Here is a 1,890-nt window from a genome sequence, read left to right on the forward strand (position 1 = left end):
CCAGCCTGCCTATGGTCCCCCAGTGTCTAGAACAGGTGATAGGTGTAAACTGAGCCCTGGGTATCCTGCTCTGCCTTTGAGAAAATGAACTCTCAGATGGGCCGATCTGGAATCTTGCCCCTTATGATGTCATAAGGACCACTAAAGGCCTATATAAAAGCATCCAAAGAGCACCATGTCATGGGACCTTTAAAGATTGAAAGTTTTACAATTTTCAATGCACAAACCTGTGAGATTTACTTTCCATAATGAAACAATACATTGTTGTACAAATAATATTGTACGTTGTATCAACCTTTACAACAGATGACACACACAACATCTAAACCCTTCATGATAATAGCCAACTGTACATTTTATTACATTTTCCTTACTTTTTAGAGAAAGACGGCGTAGCAGGCAAGTTCTCTCCTGAGTCTTGATGTTTTCCACCTGACAGGCGTACAGACCCTCATCCTGACGGGACGCGTTGGCCAGCGACAGCTCCAGGGCGACGTTGGTGCCCTGCAGGCTGGACTGCTCGACCCGCGACAGCGCCAGGGAGCGACAGGGCTGTACCGGCGCAAAATGATCCGACTCTGAGATGTTGGTCACACGGAACCAGGCGAGGTTGCCGTAGATCAGCCTGTCGGCCTTACACCTCAGAACCACACGGTCCTCCTCTAAGGGCTCAGAGGATGGAGACACGCTCACCTCCAGGCCACCTATACCACGCAGAGATGAGGACTGAGATGTAGTCATGGTTACAGAGAGAGCCTGGGGTGGAAAAAGTATTCAGATCCTTTCCTTAAGTAAAAATTACTATTACCACACTGTTAAAAAAACTAAAAACTCTGTTACAAGTAAAAGTCCTGCATTGAAAATGTTACTTCAGTAATATACTTTTATGTATATTAAAATATACTTGTATTAAAAGTAAAAGTAGGCTACTCAATGCAGAAAAAAATCCTCCTTTTATACAAACTCGAAACAATCCAAACAGTTCTGTCAATCAACTAAGTGTCTAATCGGCTTATCATTTCAGCTGGCCGTTATATTGTTCTTATATAGTACTTATAACACATCTTAACTTGTACAGTAACGAGTAACTAAAGTTGTCAGATTAATGTAGGGGAGTAAAAAGAACAATGTTCCCCTTACAAGTACCTCAAATGTGTACTTAAGTACAGTACTTGAGTTAATGTACCTCTGGAGAGAACCCACGAGGGAGAAAGAAAGAAAAAGTGCTCACGTGTGACGTGGAAAAAGATGACGCGTGAATCCTCTCCTACTTTGTTGGCAGCCATGCATCTGTAGAGGGCATGGGCCTCCGCCTTACGAATCTTCAAAGAGCTGGCGATTTTCTGGGGGAAATGCATTGTACTTTGTTATTAATTGCACATGAAATATAGTCAAAATGCAACATCCACTGTTTAACGGATGGGATTCTTATTGTGATGGACAGCAGGGCAAAAAGGGAGTGTAACCAAGAGGAGTTATTTACCTTTTGGGCATGCTCAGCGTCAACCATAATTCGTTCTATAGGCTGGTGACCGGTGCTGTTGCTGATATCTCTCCAACCTGTACACCCGGCCAGCTGTACCTCCGACTTCACCAGCCCTGATCTGTTGGCAGAAACAAACAGAAACCAGGTGATGCTTATAGCGCCAATATTCTGCTCATTTTCAGGTTCATAATTGTATTTTGAGGTTGGACCAGAATAGGTTTCATTTTCAAAAAAAACCATGTTTTTGTTGAACCGCACATTGCTGCAGATCCTGATTTCACCCTGTGTCTTTAGGTCTCTGTTTTAGCTACAGAGTGAGACATCCCCCTTCTATCCTATCTTTGTTGGGAGTCCCACATGCTTAGTAGCTAGATAACTCTTTCTCCAGCTTTGGTCAGTCCAAG

General features: G+C 43.3%; 1 protein-coding gene across 2 annotated transcripts in view; it reads right to left on the bottom strand.

Moving 5' to 3' along the window:
* Positions 1–1,890, bottom strand: part of kdr (kinase insert domain receptor (a type III receptor tyrosine kinase)) — a 23,195-nt gene that overhangs the window by 12,379 nt on the left and 8,926 nt on the right. For both annotated transcript variants that reach the window (XM_032525949.1, XM_032525948.1), the window contains exons 11-13: positions 1,484–1,604; positions 1,232–1,343; positions 375–704 (exon numbers count right to left, since the gene is read on the bottom strand). In XM_032525949.1, coding sequence (XP_032381840.1) covers positions 375–704; positions 1,232–1,343; positions 1,484–1,604 — 563 coding nt within the window. The remainder of the gene's footprint in view (positions 1–374; positions 705–1,231; positions 1,344–1,483; positions 1,605–1,890) is intronic.

This window comes from Etheostoma spectabile, chromosome 9, assembly GCF_008692095.1.
Source record: "Etheostoma spectabile isolate EspeVRDwgs_2016 chromosome 9, UIUC_Espe_1.0, whole genome shotgun sequence".
Classification (NCBI taxonomy): domain Eukaryota; kingdom Metazoa; phylum Chordata; class Actinopteri; order Perciformes; family Percidae; genus Etheostoma; species Etheostoma spectabile.